The 17,854-nt window shown below is 40.9% G+C and overlaps 1 protein-coding gene across 12 annotated transcripts in view; it reads left to right on the top strand.

The window, feature by feature from the left end:
* Window positions 1–17,854, top strand: part of RARB (retinoic acid receptor beta) — a 323,955-nt gene that overhangs the window by 271,667 nt on the left and 34,434 nt on the right. For all 12 annotated transcript variants that reach the window (XM_039548240.1, XM_039548239.1, XM_039548244.1 and 9 more), the window contains one exon: window positions 5,059–5,200. In XM_039548240.1, coding sequence (XP_039404174.1) covers window positions 5,059–5,200 — 142 coding nt within the window. The remainder of the gene's footprint in view (window positions 1–5,058; window positions 5,201–17,854) is intronic.

The following is a 17,854-nucleotide window of genomic DNA, read 5'->3' as shown; positions in this document are numbered from 1 at the left end:
TCTTTTCAGTTATTACAGGTATTTATCTTTCCTCTAAGAGCTCAGTCTGAGTTTATAAATGACTGATAAACTGTGCCATAGAAAAGTCCTTCCTACTCCTTTGTTTCTTTTACGATAAAGTAGCAATATGCTTCACTCAGAAGCTTATTTTGCAAATTTACCAAAGAATGGCCTCTAAATCTGCAGGAGTCATAGCTGGCTGCCTGTATTTGGGGGTAATCAAAGCTGAACCAGATGAACCGAGCAGGCTGTTCAAACAGATTGAGCTTGCAATAGCCCTTCTCTGCTGATTACCCTGTCCCTGGCTTGCAGTGCAAGTTTTCAGCTTGTAAGCCCACTATGCCTGCAAATAAGACTTGGCATGCCCTGTGCTGGCAAAATATTTTTAAGACATTGTTGAGATCAAATGATCCATCTCTTCATGCATGTGCATAACTTGAGCTCTAAATCATTTGCCTTGCCAAAATCAACTGGACAGTGAAGGAGGGGGAGTTGTACAGATTCCCTATCAAATGTGTAAGAGTAGCAGTTCATGCTAACAAATCCGTAAGACATAGTAAGTTTAAACACTTAACCTTTTCTTGAGGGCTCTTCCTTAATGCAGTCCTTTGTATTCAGATAGCCAGTGGCATAATGGGATTCAAAATATTACTGAAATAGTTAATGTTCTCTGTGGGCACTCTGTTCTATACTGAGCTCTCAAAGTTTGACTCATTCACAGGCAACTGCTACAACAGTAAGTGGTGAATGGGATGAGGTGTATTCTTCGGCATCGTGTTGAGGTTGGATTGACTAAATAGATTATTTACTTCTATGCAATAGACCTAGGAAGCCAGGTTTGTTTGCTGCCTGATACGTATGGTTTCACATATCACTCTCTGCTTTCAGTGCCGCAGATAAGATATCAACACAATTAAAAGTGAAAAATAATCTGTCTGCTCTGCCACTGGTGGATGCTCAGGGAACACACGCTGATACAATAGATTTCTGAATAATTTATACTCAGCATTTTTTCCTTGCACTCGGTAAATGAGCATGCCTAATGTGGCATGGTCAGAGTGATACTCTATCTGTCATCCATTAAGATAACAAGATTGGTGGGCCTGGGAGGAGCATGGTGTGATACACAGAAAAGATGAGATTAAAAATTGAAATGTTTGTCCAAAATGTTCTGTGTAAAGGATGCTGATAAAAGCAGCTCAGAAAAACAGAATTAATTCAAAAGTGTGATTTCCACAAAGCTTTGTCTTCTCTAAAATAAAAACATGAGATCCATGTTCCTTTCAAAAGTTGAGGATAAAAGGAATATCGGAGTAAATCACTGTTCCTGATACACCTTCAGTAGCTTCCTCCACTTTAAATTCAGGTACTTTGTAGGTGCTATCAAAAACAATTATGTATGACAGTAATGCTTTATGTCTCACAGAATGGGATTTTTTTTTTATATTCATAAGGCATTTTAAATTACAAAGAAAGAATAATTTGTGATTGATTTTGGCACTGGAGTGTCTCATCTCCCATCACAGGGTGTTAATTTGGACGGGATGCTAAAATATTTGCATAAAAAATAGCTCATGTAAATATTCAGCCAAGCAGATTCATTTTGATGTGACTGCATTATAGTAGGTAGTATATTGTTTTCCAACAGCCAATAGGCACTAGAAGTTGATTAATTTATAAGCAGTGGTGGTTTTCAGTCTCTGAAGTTGCTGACAACTTTCTAAGGTCAGGTCACATTTGGATTTTCTTGGTTTATGAATAAACTCTTGGGGTTGTGAGATCAGATGGGAGTCATTTGACAAAAAGCACTTGGAGGAAAACTTAGGGTTGGTTCTAACTTCAGTATTTTTAGTGAGAAGGTCAATGTTATTATACCTGTGCTATTTGGAACCCGGCCTTGAAAGGGTTTAAATGCGTTCTGTTTAACTGGGCAGCAAGCACCTGCCCCGCCATCCTTGTGTCCTGCATGGTTTTCTTTCGCTGCAGAGCTGCAGTTGGGGTCCAAACCCCTGCAGAGGGAAAGACAGGACACTCTGTTTTTTCAGCCCAGATTCAGGAAATGTTTCTAAGCATGACCCTGCTTGCAGTGCCAGCCATAACTTGTGGCTGCCCAGCACCAGGCATCTGGAGGCAGGTGGGGAAAGTGAGCCCCAGCACCCAGCAAATAATGCTCCTCACCCACCAGTGCCTGGACTCCTGTCCCTCCCCCTAGGGTGGCTTTGGCTTGGGGTTTGTGTGCAAAGATAGTTATAACCTTAGTGCCTGTCCAGAGAAAAATTTAAAAATCGAATCTTTTTGATGACGTGTCACTGAGCTTTTAAAATGAGTTTGCCACAAATCTTACAAGGAGTGGTATCCCAGTGCTGTCTTGGGGAAGGATACTTCTGAGTGGGCACTAATACACTGTTGAGAACCATGTCCTTAGTTTTGACCAAGACCACATTACACCTTTTTTTCACCTGAATATTTTATGTAAACAAGTTCATTTTTACTTATGTTCCATGAGTAACTCCAGGAAGAAAATCAAATACAGGTGTTAAAAAGTAATTTGTAAAACAGCAGTCAAAGCTTCCACAATTAGTATCCTCCTCTTTATCTTTCACTCTGTGGAGGAGATTGCCTGGGGAGATTAGGCTGATGAGGAAACTGTCTTCATTTCAACCAGGAGATCTGCTTTTTCCAAAGTTGTTCTTCTTAAGCCTTTTTTATTAGTAATGAGTTCATGAATGCTTTATACTTGCTGTCGTCAGATGGATCACGTTTTTCAGTTGGGTTGTGTGGTCAACTTTGTCTAGTAGGGACTGAGGCAGCCTCCTCTGCTTTTCTTCCTGATGGGCTGTAATTAAACCCTGGCTTATAAGGATGCACACCCTGCAGCTATATGTCAGAACAAGCCATTAATCAGTAGGTGCCATTAGCTACTGGTTATATTTTGGTAAAGTACAGATATATTTGGAGAAGGCTGTTTCTTCTTTTCCAGTATCGGGTGACTTGTTCATTTGGGCCATTTTGTTTCTTGCCCTGTCAGGCTGGTGGTAGGAGAGTAATGGCATCGGTGGCTGTGGGTGTTAAATCACCTGCAGCAGCACTGGATTAGGCTGCCATAGAAATTACCAGTCTTGGCTTTTCCTGCATCTTTCCAGCTAGAAAGTGATGACCAAATAAGCTGTAGAGAGACTCTTGAACCAGCACAGCTCACACTTTCTGCCTGTTGAATTAAACCAAAATAGATGCCGTAGATGCCTCACTGTTGTTGTTAGCCACATTGGCAATTACCCCAGAGCCAGGCATCACAGTTAGGGGAATATCAAAGCAAGAAAGGAGTGAATATTACCATAAATTTTCTTTTTGGCAAGTAAACAAATGTACATATGCTTGCCATACTTGCCATTTCAAACAGTGTTAATGATCAGAAGTGTAGAATATAAAATAGCAGTGTTTATTGATAACTTGAAAGGTTTTAATTATCCAAACAAATAACTTTAAATTCTTCTTCTGTGTCCAGTAGCTTAAGGAAAAGATGTGGAGAGTTTTTATTTTCCTCTTTGATGGTAGCATTAAATATCTCCTAAATCGGAGCTAACCCTCAGGATGAGGCTTGTCTGTGCAAGAGCTGCCGAAAACTTTTGCCAGGGGTTACGTGATTAAGGAGGCATTTTTCAGTTCTGAGTGAATCTGAGGTATTTTCATAACATTAGCATCTATAGCACGTTGGTTGTGCAAGGAATTTATGACCAGCCCTTACTTCCTGCCCTACCACTCCCTGATCATATAGCCAGAAAGTCTCCCAGTTAGCTCTGAACGACAGGGGTTTTGTCTTTTGAACTGCTCACGTATCTCAGTGAGCACTTTGAGAAGAGCCAATTTTACAGCTTTCCATGATTGCATCTTTAGACAAATACATTGTGGGCACAGAGCTATCATCTGCGGCATCAAGTTTACAGCTTCCCTGTAGGGTGTAAACATGTGGCTGGTTGAAGAGTTTTAACCTCTGAAGCCCTCCAACAAGTATGAAATTGCTAACTATTCTTCCATAATGCTGTGATGTTGACTGAAATTTGACCCTAGTGCTTGCTGAAACAATTTTCAAAATCTGAGTGAGAAGGTTAAATAGTGCTGTCAAATTTCCAAATGTCTGTTGCAGAAATACTTTTGCTGAATATCTGTGGGTTGAGCTCTAAAATGCTTAAAGTAATCCTCTTTTTTTTCTTCATTATTACATGATATTATCTAAAGCTTGGGGTTTAGTGCAGATAAAGAAATTAAATTGGGTTTTGCCTTTTTCTGTGCCACCTAACCTTACCATTTATGGCTATTTTTCTCTTTTTTACTTGTTAAAGGAGGAGTTCAGTCAAATGGTGTTCCTTAAGTATAAACCAGACCTCTAGGTTTCTTTAATTTCTGTTCAAGATCATTGTAATTAGTTGATTATTTTCACAGCTGTATCTGAGTAAGAAAAAAAGCGCTGTGATTGGCAACTTTTACAAGTTCACAGCTCAATAACCTGATACTGGAACTCTTCCACCTGCAGAAGCCTCATTAATTGCTGTAGGAATTTCAGCAGTTACGAGACCTGGGTTTCAAATTATTTTTCTTTTGAGGTGCAGCCTTCGAGCTAGAGAATCTCTACAGTAACAAAAATAGATGGGACCTTCAGGCTGAGAGAGTCTGTTTGTTATTGGATGAGTGTCTGACTTCCAAGTGGATCTGTTAGGAAGGCTGTTGTTTACCCAACTCATTATTTACATTCATAAGCTCAAACCATTTTTATTTGAGCATTTTGTAAAATCTAGGACTTAATTTCCTGAATGCTCTTACTAGTTCTAACTTTGTTTATTTTGGCCTTAGGTTGCATTAGATAATTATTTTTTATTTAAGAGATGAGTCTTATGTTGCAAGAAACAGCACTAAATTATAGTAAGATTGAGTCTTTAAGGATGCCATACTCCAGCCATAACTTTGAATTTATTTTGTTATTTTAAAGCAACATTTGTGCCTGTCTCTAAGCTTTATGGAAAGCTCAGAAGCTTACTTGATTTCTTTTTTTCTTGATTGCAGGGCTTTTTCCGCAGGAGTATCCAGAAGAACATGGTTTACACATGTCACAGAGATAAAAACTGTGTTATCAATAAAGTTACCAGAAATCGCTGCCAGTACTGCAGACTACAGAAGTGCTTTGAAGTGGGAATGTCCAAAGAATGTAAGTTGTCTCAGAAACAATTTATTGTTTGTCATATCCTCCATATATGTGGCAATCCTCAGGGAAAAAATTCTTATGCAATTATGTGATTGAAGCCAGTATCTGCATTCATATGGACGGAAAGGAGTATGAATTTGGTACACCACTTTAGACCTGTAATTTGCAGACTTCTGAGTCCTTAACTCTGCACCCTAAAAGCTGTGTGTTCTTACTGCCTGGACCCTCTCTGAAAGGTGAAATGAGCTGCCAGATGCTATTCTCTAAACCTGCAAAGCCAGTAAACCTGACTGCAAAAGTGCTGCCAAGCACACCAAAACCCCGAAGGATTTTCATCTCCCTTCTTTTCTAGAAATTTCTGGTTTGCCCTTTAAGTTAACATTTAAAAATATTTATGTAGAAATATGTGATATTCTCTTTTTTCCAGTTTATTGATATCCCCATCAAGCCTGAAAATATAGCTTAAAAAGCCTTTCTCAGATCCCATGGGGTAATGCTTCTAAAACTTTCTCTTTTTTGATTGGATTGATTGCAGTAGCAGAAAAGTCCTTGGCATAGTGATCTGTTCGATTGTTGAGGGGTTTTACTTCTATCAGCAATGTTCCTGGTGTCAGTAGGTCAATTCAAGTAATAAACACTACAGAAATTTGCAGTGTGTGCATAAGAGAAGAGGGAATATTGCCCAACACCAGTTCTTAACTTTAATTCACCCACAGGAGTTTCTTGGAGAGATTTTAAGATCACAGGAAAAGAAAAATTTACAATGCTGAAGCATTTATGTCTGAACTGTGATTTAAACTGGTTTTCATCTTCAGCATTTTACATCCCTGAACTATGTGGGACATCCCAGTAGTTCCCTTCTCTGTACTTGGTCAGGAGCTAAAGAGGTCCTAAAGTCATATTTGTCCCTCCTCATTGCATCCTAATTTTGTCTCCCACCCTCTCTTTCCTCTCAGAGAAAGAGTGTTGAGAGGTGAAGAAAGAACCAGATCCATCCTTAGGACCATTGTGCTGTGTTTCCAGCTCCTTTTCATGGAAATGTGAAGTTGTGGTTATTGGAAAATTTCAGGCTACTGGGGGAGGAGGTCTTAGGATTTCAGTTATTTCACTGTCCTTGTTGGGTTTTCTAGTTTTCTTGTGTGCCTGAAATGCACTTATCTATACTTAGATATAGATCTGCTGGAGTGGAGACCATGATGGAAGTAAAGGAGAAGGTGGGCTAAATGCGAAGATGTAAGATTGAATGAGGAGGATTTTATTGATAGCTGTTTCACTGCATATCTACCTGTGCACATGAAGCTTTTTTTTTCTTTGATAAAAACAGTATGATGCAATTTGGAAGAGAAAAAAGAGCACTTTTCTCACCTGAGGGCTTGTTGGTCTTGAGTTCCTAAGAACTTTATTGCTGACGTGAAATAGTAATCTTATTAAATGCTGTAACGTCACATTGGAGTAGGTTTTGGAAGTACCAGCAGTATTTCTAACATGTTAACCAAAGTTATTTTGGATAAACTATAAAAGCTTACTGCCTTTTAGGTGATGGATTGTTTTCTCACATAGGGTAACTGGAGCTTTGCCAGCAGGAATTAAGGTTTTGCTCTGCCTGTTCCCTGAGGTGAACTGAGTGAAATTGCCCTTTGGCAGTTGCCTTTATCTCAAAATTCTACAGGCACCAAAAAGGGGATAACAGGTTGGAGGGGGAACAGAGGATCCTGGAGAGAAGTGAGGGATGTCCTCTGGCTGCATTTCTGTAGAAGGCATTTGCAAAGCAACAGAGAAATTATTTTAAATGTCATCAGTTTGAATGCAGTGTGTCTTGTCTTCTGGGTTTAAGAACTAAGTCTGAAGTGATTCTGTGTTATCCCTTCTTAAACAAGAGCTTTTCATCTCTTAAGAGATTTGAGAAACTATTTTCTTATCGGACCTTCTTTCATACGTATCTCTAGGTTTCAACTCAATTTCTTTAGAAGTTTATGTAAACAAAGGCACATCTGTCATTCGGCTTTTTCTTACCAGATGGAGGTTTTTCTTTTTACCCCAGTGCATTATTCACATTTTATTTTTTTGTCTTCTTACAGTTCTATTACCTTGTAACATGAAAGCCATGAACAAAGGACAGAAAAAAGTATCAGAGAAATCTCACAGGGAAACAAGCCTACAATGCTCAAACCAGTCCCAAGTGGGGAAAGTAATCGTGGTGGCACCTGCAGATAGGAACCTCGAGGTCTGTTCCCAGGAGCTAAGGAGGAGTAGATGCTGATTTTCAGTATACAGAGTAATCTGTGCTTAAAAGCTACAGTCCTGTGTTTATTTGTTCTGCCTTTAAAGGGCATGCAAAAGTACCTGCATATGTGGCTCCCTCTGAGCTTAATGAGCATTCCTCACAAACATCAGAGGAGAGATGGGAACTGGGTGCATAGCCAGTGTGATAAGTAGGGGTTTGAGAATGGGGGTGCAGTGTTTGAAAGAGAAGAGATACTGAACATTTCTTGTATGCTTTTATCTTGTTTCAGAGAATGAAGTGAGATGATGAAGGAATGCACTGAATTTGCATTTCTTTATAGGTTGTTTTGTTCATGTAGGGGGAAAAAGGCTATCTTCGACCCCATTTTACTCCCCTGATCTGATCAAGAGAGGTCAATAACTACACTACCTCCAGGGCAGGAGTGGAGCTATTTGCCTTGTGATAATATCTGCAAGACCCGCTGAAACTGGATCCCACTAGTGTAGGGACCGTCTTTCATTGTGTAGTCCCCGTTGCAAAAAGTTTGTGCTCCAGATAGGCAAGACAAAGAGTGTGAGGGGACTTAGTGATGACTGCCTTATCATCCTACAGCAGGACAAAACACAGCTTGAAATAAAGCCCTGCTGTCTTTAATCAGATACCCTTCCTTCCGAAACTCCAGAGCTCTGTCCCTGAAACCTGAGCTGCAGCTCCCAGTTCAGGGCCTGGAGCCAGTCCCTCCACCAGCACTGCATCAGGTTTGGGGATTGTTGTATGGCCATCCCACCTCAGCTCATGTAGGGCTCTTAGGGGACTGTAGGTGCAGCTGAGGCTCTGGACCCCACTCCAAACGACTTCTGTCCTTCGTAGCCTCCCGGTCTTTGGTTTTTTTAATTACCATGTAGAGACAAACGGTGATCACACATGATTCTTTTGCTGCTGCTGCTGAAGTGAGAAGGCTACTAAGGCTAACAGTGGCTTATTATGTGATGGAGAGCCTTAGGAAACTAACCTTTGCCCTTCTATTACGTGATCTCTACGCTGCTGTTGAAGCCCCATCCTCAGCGTGACCCCAGGTGTCACCAAGCAGCTCGCTGTTGCCTGGCTGTGGGGCCTCGGTGCTCTGGAGCTGGTGAGGGGTCATACGTACTGCACTGCCTCCTGCAATTAAGGGAGCACACAGGAAGCTGGGCAAAACTCTTGGACAAGAATGGACTCTTTCAAGCAGGATGCTGCAACGGTCACTTTGAAAGGTGAAGCCTGCTCAGAAAGAGAACCTAGACTGGATTTTTTGTAAGGTGTAAGGGGGAAGAAAATGGAGCTCCCTTCTGCCACAACTGCCCAGCTTAGCCCAGCAGCTCTTCAATTTCCATCCTTTTTCATAAACTGTGCAGGCTGCAGGGACTGTCACTGTACTTAATGGTCTTTGGGGTCCCCTCAGACACAACCCAGCCCACATACCAGGGTGTGATGCCGAGGAGCTCTCTTTATACTGGCATAAACCTCATCTGCAGTGAGCTCTAATAGAGCAAAACTATGTTTATAAATGCACAGATTTGTTCCAGATTACTTCAGTGCACTGAAGCAATGTTCAGATTTGTAAATCTGCTTACAATTAACCAACCTCTCAGGAGGGAGGGAAGAAGGAAGGGAGGGAATGCAGGGAAATTATCATGAAGAGGAGAGAATCTGATTTCTGTGCTCTGTATTTGTTGGGGTTTTTTTTTAACTCACACAGTAATGTCTGTTTCTCTTTGTCACAGAGTTGAGTCTTATAATATTTAAATGTTCATGCGTCTTGGAACATATGATTACACTCTGCTACTGAACAATAGAATGAATGGATTTACTTATTTTCATTCTGGTTGAAATTGGCAAGCAGGAAATATCAACTTGAGGAACTGTCATGTTTGTATTTATTATTTCTCTTTAATTTTTTTCAGACTCCTTAATGAAGCATGATTCCATCTGCAAGGAGTGGCTAAGTGGAGGGCTAGTCTGCATAGCTGCATTTGAGAAGTTCATGCAGATTCCACTGATGTAATTTTAAAGTGAATTAATTAGAATGCATGGAATCTTTATTTAGATGTTAGTCAGAACTGAGCTGGGGTTATTTTATTATTTTTAGCCAGCAGGAAGCACTGGATTTAGGAATTGTTTCTGCGTTGCTACAGGCTAGATTTTTAACTGGATGCCTAAATACCACACAGTGGCTGGGGGCTTTTTCAAAAATTCCAGAGTCGTTGCCTTGCCTGTTAACTTGCTCTCTCAAGAGGCAGGAGCTAAATATCAGAGTGGAAATCACAAACCCCTGAATTCTGTTCTGGGACTAATTCCTCTCTCTAAACCCTACAAGCTGATTGTTCTGTCTTTCCTATCTTGAGAGATGAAAATTATGTCTTTTCACAGGGGCTGGGAGATCTTGTATTGTAAGTGCTTTGAAAGTAGAAAGATGTAAACTGTGAAAATACTAATTAAATTAAGAATTGGAGAATATAGATAGTGGGGAAGCTATGCCCAAGCCAAAGAGATCACATATTTTTCATTTGGTTTTTTAAGGATGGATTGTTTTGGAGATCTTTTTCAGTTGCTGATCAGATAGGAAAGCTTGTATTTATTTTTTTCGGGCTGACAGATTGGGAACTTCTAAAAGTTAATGCCAAACTCTCAATGTCACCGATGGGGAGTTTTTTTAATATGAGAGCAAAGCTGATAGGGAAGGGTCTTCCTGTAACAAAACCCACAGTGCTCTAGTGTCAGCCTGTGCTCTGCCAGAGATAATGCACACTTTGTTATGCTGGGTGGCTGAAAATGATCTACATACAATTAAAATTCTCTTGTAGCGAACTGGGTTCTACTTGTTGTGCATTGTTTCCCATGGTTAAACAAACATCTCTTGCTTTTCACGTTGTTTTTTGTCTTCAAAGAACCAGATCTGCTTTTCCTTTCTCCTTTTGAGGTCTGCCTCTTCTGTGTTTTAGCCTTTACCCTTGATTTTGCATAGCTTTCACTTGCCAGCTTTAATGTTTAAAGGAGCAACTTAGATTGAATGTTATTATCCATAATTTACTCTATGTTCTGTGAAGATGGTTATGTAATAGCAGTAATTGCATCAACTCACCTAATGAGCTTTCCCTCCAGTGCCATGTACGGCAGATTAATAGCCCATGAATTCATTTGCAGCTCGTTGTGTTTCAGAAAAGTATTTCAGGCAGCAATTAATAAACTGCTAAAGAAAATAACATAAAAAATGATTTTTTTTATTATGTTAACTCTCCAGCTGAACAATTTATTGGCACCTTTCATGATTCAGCTAAGTAAATTCTCTCCTAATTCCTCAAGCCAAGTGTGATTAGTGAACCCTGCTCAACTCAAGACTGTCTGGTAATTAGACTGATCTTTGTATCCTAAAATGTTAGGGAAAAGTAAGAATAGCATCCTAAGGTTCTCTTTTCCTTCTATTCCTTGCCTTTCAGGCATTATGCAAATAGCTGTAACTTTAAACTGCAACATGCTAGTGCTGCTAATTTTTTTTCCCCTCTTCCTTGCATAGAAACCCTGTAATTGTGTAAGCTAAGAATCGAAGACCTCAGCCAATAAACAACCCCTGGCACTGTTTCTGTGCTGCTTGTTGCAGGCTGCAGTGTCCCATACCTCCCAAGTGGTGGGACAGCCTGAAGCAGGGACCTGAGAAAGGTCATGGGGTGCCGCTGCCCTGAGGAAGGTAAACCAGGGGTCAAATGCCACTGGAGAGGGAGGAGAGAACAGGGAAAGTCCTATGTTTTGCAGTGTAAAAGAGGATGAGGTGATTGAACCCATCAGGAGAAAAGCAGCGGTGAGATGCCAGGGCATCTCACCTTCGTACGGAAAATGTCTGGGGAAAGGGGGAGACACTGTTGCATGTGGGCAAACTTGCCAGGCTGCTCTAGAATTATTATTTCCATGCTTTTTCTTTTGGTTGGTGTTAGTTTTTGGGGTCTTTTAAATTGAATATCTTTATGAAGCTTTTCATGTTTTACATAATTTCTTTTTCAAAAGAAACAGTTATCTTCCTGCCACTACCACTTCTACTCTCCCAATCCAAAAGAAGCGCTTGGCTTGTATTTAAAAGTAGTAAAATATATATTTTAAAATATTTTCCCTCATTTTGGGCTCTTGAGGACTGAGTAAGCATAAAGGGAATTCCTTCAATAAGCTCATACAGAGATTGATTACATGTCCTCAGCTGGAAGTTACATTAAGACTTATTCGCTAAGGTACAGCTACCGTGGTGAACTTTTCAACACTCTCTGCTGTCTCTATGACAACACAGATCCTGGCAGAAGTTACCAGGGCTCGTGTGCTCTCTGCAGCCTTTGTCTGCATCCATCAATCCCAGTCTTTGACAACTGTAAATGTGTGCCTTTCTTACGTTTTTGCTCAACAAGGTGTTTTATTAAATTTGTGACACTTCTAAAGTTACTATGCTAATCATTTGTACTGCAGTACCCAGCCATGCTCTGAAAGAGATGTGCTTTAGGAAAGGACTTTCTGAATGGTTCTCAATCTTGTGGAAGATATTGAGCTGAGTGGCACGGAGCCCTTGTAGAAGTAACTTTTCTTTCATTACAGGTGAAACTTCAGATGACTAGAGCCAGGGAAAAGTGTAATGCACACACCATCTAATTTCTGCTTAGACCTGCAGCACACTCCAGAGAAGTGCTTGCTACTGTTCAGTGCTCTAGCAAAGTCCTCAGACCTTATTGAACCCATCCTTATTTTAAGGGAGAACATGTTGTCAGAGCCTATGGTGTGTCTGTTGGTGCTTGCAGCTCGGGTTTCTGTGGCAGTCCTGCCGTGTGCCACCTTCTGTGGAGATCCTTCTCTGGAGATTAGGCTCTTCCTTGAGAACAGTTGGCATTGATACAGGTCTAACTTTTCATATTTTTCATTTTACACCTTTGGGGTGTTTTAGGGATCATCAGATGCTTTCTTCTGTCAGTTTCCCAGTAAAAGGTATTTTGGGCATATATCTCTTGTAAAATCATTTCTCAGCATAGATCTTGTTCTTTCCCTGGCCTTTTTCTGTTATTTCTCATCCCCCACTTTGGTTTATACCATTATTCTGAATTGTTCATGTAAAGACACTGGCCCTGTGCCTTTACGTTGCCATTGCAGGTCGTCTTTACCTCTTCTTGAGTTTAGTATCCCAGCTGCTTTCATGGCAAGGAAAACCCTGGGTTATCCTTTCTGCCTTGTCCTGTGCCGGCTGATGCTGCTGTAGGAGCAGATGGGAAATCTGGAGGTAGCCAATTCCTACCCAGTCCCTGCGCTCCTAAGAACGATGCTGAGGCCACGTTTGCTTTGTCATGCGGACATAACTGCTAAGACCCCAATCCCATGACCTCAAAAGCTTTGTTTCAGAGCTTCCTTTCTTCCTTTATGCACTCAGTTCACTGCTTCGTGTTCCTCATTCGGATCATTTCTTGTTCAGGGACTTGGGGCATCTTTGCATCTCTCTTTCTAATTGCCGTTGTGCCATGTGGCTTGTGCTTTCTATACTGGCACCTTGTGATTTCTTTGTGATCTTTTTTCTCCCTTCAGATGCTCTTTTTTTTTTCCTTAATTTTTTTTTTTGTGTTTTGGGATGTTGAAGCCGAAAGACGGAGAAATGTCAGTGAGATAAATATCAGTCTGGGAACGAGCAAATTGCCAGTGTTCTGGGCCTTGAAGCTAAACATGGCTTATTTGGTTGTCAGGCCAACCTGAAAATGTTATCTACAGTAGCCAAGGTTCATGAGAAATGCAGTAAATTGTTCCCAAGAGTTCTGGGAAGTCTGAACTGCAGCAACCCAAATGTTCCTGAAGGACTCTCTATCAAAGGAGAGGCTTGTTTGGTCCTTCCCCTCAAGAAACATGTGTCTGTCCTCCTGCTGGTTTATATCTGCAAAGCTTTGTTTTCCTGGTGATCTCTTTACTGGAGATGGTCTTGCATGGGGTAGGTGCTTCTGCAAAAGGCAAAGAAGCAAAGCTCACACTGGCCTCTCTGCAGAGAGTGGCTCCTGTGCTGATGGTGTGGAAGACGGAAAGCAGGCGCTTGGAAACCAGTAAGCACTCAAAGACAGTTTAGGGAGATCTCTCCATAAGTAGATGAGGCCATGGGTTTCCCTCTGCTGCTGTCAGGCTCTCATGGCTTGCTTTCATCCACTGGATTGAATTGTTGGAGCAGGGGGAGTTTTCCGTTGCCGTGCCTGCGATAAGCCGGCTGACACGTTGCAGCTCCTCCTGCTGGGATACTGGCCCTAGGACTGTGCTCTAAAAATAGCCTCAATTTGTTTTTAGTTTGACTTTGTATCACATGCTCATTTTAAAATACATCAGAACAGTTAATCTCCAGTTCTTCAGCGCTCATGTGGAAAGTGTAAAGGATTTTTTAAAGTAGATGGTGTACAAGCAGTAGAAATAACACCCTTTCCATCCAAACTTAAATAACACTCAGCTGCCAATTCTATAAAAGGAAAAAGAAAGATCATAAGGCGTTAGAATTTTTAATGTTCTCTAGCCCAAAATGAACAGAAATGGTTTTGCCCCATCTTATTTTACTCTAGTACTTGTTTGCATGCTAGCCTGTTTCTGAAAGCTCTTAAATGTTTAAATCTAGGTCTCATGAAAAGTCTGTCAATCAGACAACAGCTCTGAAACCTGACTTCTACAAGTTGTAGCTTAAAGCCCTACAGGCGGTGCCTGTGGCTGATTGGCATTTAATGAGCTGTGGGATCGTTTCTCAGTGCCATGCATCCATAACCAGTTGCTTGTTGTTGATGTAAACAGATTTGGTAAGTAAATGTGAGGAAATTGTCTGACTTCGGAGACATTTACCTGAATTTCAGAGTTAAAGCTAAGTGGAATTCTTCCTTTCCCCTGGCAAAAAGTGCAACAGAAAGCAAACATGCTTTTAGTTGGATTACAGGCATGGTTAGTCATCTGACAGACAGTTTTAATGGAGTCAGAAAGACATGCTGGGGAAACATGCTGACCTACTTTTCTTTCTTTCTTTCTTTCTTTTTTCAAACTTCGAAGCAAGTGAAATGTTAATTTTAAAACTCTCTGTAAAGTTAGACTTTGGTGAAGGAGCTAATTTTGTAATTTAATTTATTTACACTTCTGCTTAGGGTATGATAGATTGTTTTGGTAACTGAATTTCGTGAGGTTGTTTTTGTTTCTGTTAGGAAATTGGGTTACATCTGAGAAATCCATGTTCTTCCCCCTTTGCAGGACAAAGTAATCAGCTTCAAGTTAATGAATGATTTAAGTCCAATCCTCTGAGGGACGACTTTACAAACCATTGAAAATAAGAGACTAACAAATCATATTACATTTGTATCATTTTCAATGCATTATATTTTTAAACATTTGTTGTCTTTAAACTTGGGGGAAGAAGGATTACTGGCAGATAGTGTTGTGCATTTTGCACTTTAGCTTGTTATTTCCCATGTTAAGGAGGTCAGTGCTCCACCATCAGGCAGAACTTGATGTATTTGAACCTGGGAAACTCTTTACCATAAAACTTGAGAGCTTGGGAAAAAAATGCCTTAAATTAAATAGGAAAACTTAGCAGTCAGGATGGATTAAAACATCACTTAATCCATGTGATGGATTAATCCATCACTTAATCATTCAATTTAGTATACTAAATTGAATGATACTGGGTGATAAAGGAAAGCATTTTAGAAATGCTGTAGACCACCTCACTCCTTCAGCAGTGAGCACACACACAATTTGTCAGATGGTTGAGGGGTGCCAGGTCCCTGGCAGAGAGCTGGGCTCTATTCCCTTGGCAAGTGGTTTTGGTGAAGGCATCACTGCACGGTTGAAGGAGCAGGAGAGGACATCATTCCTTGACACACCGGTCGATCCAGGGACTCTGTTTTCACCTGCTCTGTCTCCTCCTGTTTCCATCATTAACAGGTTTTCTGCTGTCAGTCAGCCCTGGTGCAATGGGTGCTGCTGCAAAACCTTTGCTTCTTCCCATCTCTCCTTGTTTTTAACTCCCAACTAGCTGATTACATTTTGCATCATGGAAATAGTAATACAATGTAAGAGAGGCAGAAAAAAATGGAAATTGCCAGGAAGTCCTGGAGTTTATGGGGAGTTTTGCATTTCAAAGAATCCACAAGTTACATATACTCTTATGAAGTGCAGTGATTTAATATACTGTGTACTTCTAGAGAATGTTCCAGTGGCAAAGACTGAGATCTATTTTTTATAGTTTTTAAAGTTAAGTATAAGATGTTAGCTAACACATAAGAGTTTGTTCTATATATCAAGAAGGCTGATTGTGGCATTGCACAGGTTTTAGCCATTTTGTAAGCTGGAGATGCCAGTAGAGGAGGCATCAGCCCAGGGGGACAAATCAGCAGTAAGTGAATATCCTAATGTGCTGAACTGCTGCACCTCACATGTTCAGCATCCCTCACTGCAGTGTAGCTGTGTGAGCTGCTGCTTAATGCAAGGACTCCCTTTTCCATGTTTTTCTTGCCACAGACTTCTTCTAGGTGACCTGTGACTTGGTATGTTTAGATTTTAGTGGAGACACAAAAATCAAAAAAAAGGGGGAAAGGGCTGGGAAAAGCCACTCAAAAAAGTGTCACATCTGAAATTTCATCAAGGAGCTTTTTTTTCTGATACAGGAAAGTTGTTGATGCTGGAAGATGAAGCATTAGGTTAGGGGGAGCTTGAATTGCTCCCTGACAGTCAGTACCAGTCTGCCTCTTTTGGGCAGGGAGCTCTTGTGTTTCCAATTAGGTCTTGTGAAGATCGGTGAAGAAGTCCAGAGCTCAGTGTGTGTTTGGTCTTGTAGTCCACGTTGTACTGTGCTGCACCATCTGGTTATCCCATTGAGTAGCTTCAGGATCAAACCTGCGTGATCCAGATCCCTGGAACAAGTGACCGTTAGTTCATAAGAGCCTTTTGACAGCACTTTTTTACAAGCAAGATGTTTGATTTGCCCTTTCAGTAATTTGGAAGAGAAGCTCAGTGCAAGTTTTTTTCTTCCCCCCTTCTGTGGATGCCTCTTCAGTTGAACATTGCTATTAAATCAGAACATCCAGAAAATAATTTTAAAAGGAAAAGGAATGAAAATAATCATAATTTAAAAAAACCCCAAAACCAAATAAAAGCAAGAGGATAGTTGTTACTAAGAAAAAGAAACCCTATTATATTCAAACCTCACTCATAACACAAGGAAAAGTAAACAGGGCCAGAGGAGAATAAGCGTAAATATTTTATTCCTTTAATTCTGAAGAAGGCTTAAATCCTGTTTGTCCTCAAAAGAGAGTCAAAGCCTTTTCTTGGCAACTTTTCCTGTTGTTTTCTAAGTCAGCTACAGCTATTTCACATGTTTATTAGGAACATTTTTCCTACTAGAATTTAGACACTGTTAGGTGTGAACATACATAAACAGACATATCATCTGCCTCTCAGAGGGTATGCAGTATAAACCCCATGAGGTTTGGGGTCTTCTTTCTTGGCTGGGGGAGTGAGGCAGGGAGGTAACCCTCTGATAAAGGGGCCTTGCACTAATAGAGGAGGAATATTTAAAAATATTCCCTAGAAACCAGGGTGTGGGAAAAATGAGGCAATTAAGAGGAATCACTAGATATCCTGTCTTAATGGTTTATTATATATATTTTTAATGAGTATTTAATCCCTAATGCTGTGTGATGGATTAGAAAAGAGGGGGACTCAGGCCTCTTTCTGTGCATACTTTTATGTTTCCCCTTCATTGAACATTTTCTCTGGGCAAATTGTTTAACTTGAGCTGGTTGGAGGTGTTCCAGCACAACAAAGCTTTGCTGAAAATAACATTGGGTTGAATCCCAAAATAAAGAGTTGTCTGTTGTGTTCAGATTTGCAGAATTTCGGGATGAGTTACAAGGGGGTCCGGGAAGGAGCCTTGTCTGTTCCTGTCCTCCATGTTGTGCATCCCAGGCCCTGGAGGACTTGGCTGTGCTGTGCGTGCCATGCAGCCTGATGCTCTGGGGCAGTCCTGCAGCTGCCTAGGCAGGTGGATGTTCATCAGCTCTTTTAGGAACTGAATAAACCTATGCTTTTGGAAATCTTGAGTTTTTAGCCCATGCTTCCCATGGGGGTTGTAGCCCTAGAACAATATCCTGAGCACCTCATAGAAAGCGTTCTGTTAGTACATCTTTCATCTTGCACTTGCCACTGTCTTGGAGAAGACCATCCTAGCTGGAAGCAGTCACCCAACCTGTGTACAATGAGTTCAGGGCCCAATCCCACACTGGTGACAGACGTGAGAGATTTGTCATCAGCATCACTGAGATAAGATGGGGGTAGCAGCCACCTGTAATGCCAGATGATCCTGGCTGGGTAGTTACTTCTACTGCTAACTGGGGCCCACCACCCTCATTAAGTTAAGGACCAGCTGTGTG

Source organism: Corvus cornix, chromosome 2 (genome assembly GCF_000738735.6).
Source record: "Corvus cornix cornix isolate S_Up_H32 chromosome 2, ASM73873v5, whole genome shotgun sequence".
NCBI classification, from domain to species: domain Eukaryota; kingdom Metazoa; phylum Chordata; class Aves; order Passeriformes; family Corvidae; genus Corvus; species Corvus cornix.
The sequence above is the reverse complement of the archived record's forward strand: the minus strand, read 5'-3'. Positions and strand labels throughout refer to the sequence as shown.